The sequence below is a fragment of the Seriola lalandi genome, unplaced genomic scaffold, assembly GCF_002814215.2.
Source record: "Seriola lalandi dorsalis isolate HSWRI2012SDOR001 ecotype SW California unplaced genomic scaffold, Sedor1 jcf7180001964386, whole genome shotgun sequence".
In the NCBI taxonomy this organism is placed as follows: Eukaryota; Metazoa; Chordata; class Actinopteri; order Carangiformes; family Carangidae; genus Seriola; species Seriola lalandi.
In genome coordinates this window covers 1-1212 of record NW_019435054.1, presented here as the reverse complement: position 1 = coordinate 1212, position 1212 = coordinate 1, and the positions used below count along the sequence as shown (strand labels likewise).

Sequence of the window (1212 nt, the reverse complement as noted above, 5' to 3'; positions counted from 1 at the left end):
TTTTTTTTCAAAGTAACTTTTATTTCCTGCGCTGCGGTTTCGTAGTTCCTGTTTTCGTCCTCATGCTGTTTTCAAACTGTGGGTGCGTTTGTTTCGTCAGCCTGGGGCCCCTGGTCAGTAAGGTGAAGGAGTACCAGGTGGAGACGATCGTGGACACGCTGTGCACCAACATGTTGTCGGACAAAGAACAACTCAGAGACATTTCCTCCATCGGACTGAAGACTGTGATCGGAGAGTTACCGCCCGCCTCCAGTGGTAAATACTACTAATACTGTAATACCTGTGTACTACACACACGACTGATGGTACAACTACTACAAGTACTGCAGTTAGGGCTGTTACATTTAGGACTGCCACCTTCTTCTACTGCTATAAATACTACAAATACTTCTGATACTGTGATCACTGTTGTGTTAGTACCAGTTCATGTTCAGATAGATACAAATACTGCTGATAGTAAATATGTTACTGTAGTTACTACAAGTATTTACAGTTACTACAAGTTTTTGTCAAGCAGTGAGTTTACATCAGCAACTAGTAACTGAGCTTCTGTGTCTCCTCGCCTTCTTTTGTCTACCTGTCTCCCTCTCTCTCTCTGTCCGTCTCTCTCCACCTGTCTCTCTCTCAGGCTCTGCTTTAGCCGCCAGTGTTTGTAAGAAGATAACGGGTCGTCTCACGAGCGCCATCGCCAAACAGGAGGACGTCTCTGTGCAGCTGGAGGCGCTCGACATCATGGCCGACATGCTCTGCAGGTAAAGCGTCTGTCTGTCTGTCTGTCTGTTCGTTCTTGTAATCTGGTCTTGAACTAAAATCATCTTACCTGTCTGTCTCTCTGTGTCTTTGCAGACAGGGAGGTCTGCTGGTGAATTTCCACCCCTCCATCCTCAGCTGTCTCCTCCCCCAGCTCACCTCCCCCAGACTGGCTGTCAGAAAGGTGCGTCTCACCCTGTAACCCCCGCCTGTCCAGATTCACCTGTGACAGGTGTGTGGTTGTTCACAGCTGTTGCTCTGTGCTGTTTTTCAGAGGACCATCATGGCTCTGGGACACCTGGTGATGTCCTGTGGGAACCTGGTCTTCATCGACCTGATCGAACACCTGCTGACGGAGCTGGGGAGGAACGACAATATGTCCACCACCAGGACCTACATCCAGTGCACGGCGGCCATCAGCAGACAGGCCGGACATAGGATCGGTGAGACGGGGAGGAGACC

General features: G+C 49.6%; 1 protein-coding gene across 1 annotated transcript; it reads left to right on the top strand.

Annotated features, from left to right (window-relative positions):
- Positions 1 to 100: 100 nt before the first annotated feature.
- On the top strand, positions 101 to 1193 carry LOC111649273 (cullin-associated NEDD8-dissociated protein 1-like; the record flags this gene model as incomplete). Its single annotated transcript, XM_023399048.1, has 4 exons — positions 101 to 255; positions 629 to 752; positions 847 to 934; positions 1025 to 1193. Coding segments are annotated over 4 exons (536 nt in total), but the record flags the coding sequence as incomplete, so codon positions are not given.
- Positions 1194 to 1212: the final 19 nt, after the last annotated feature.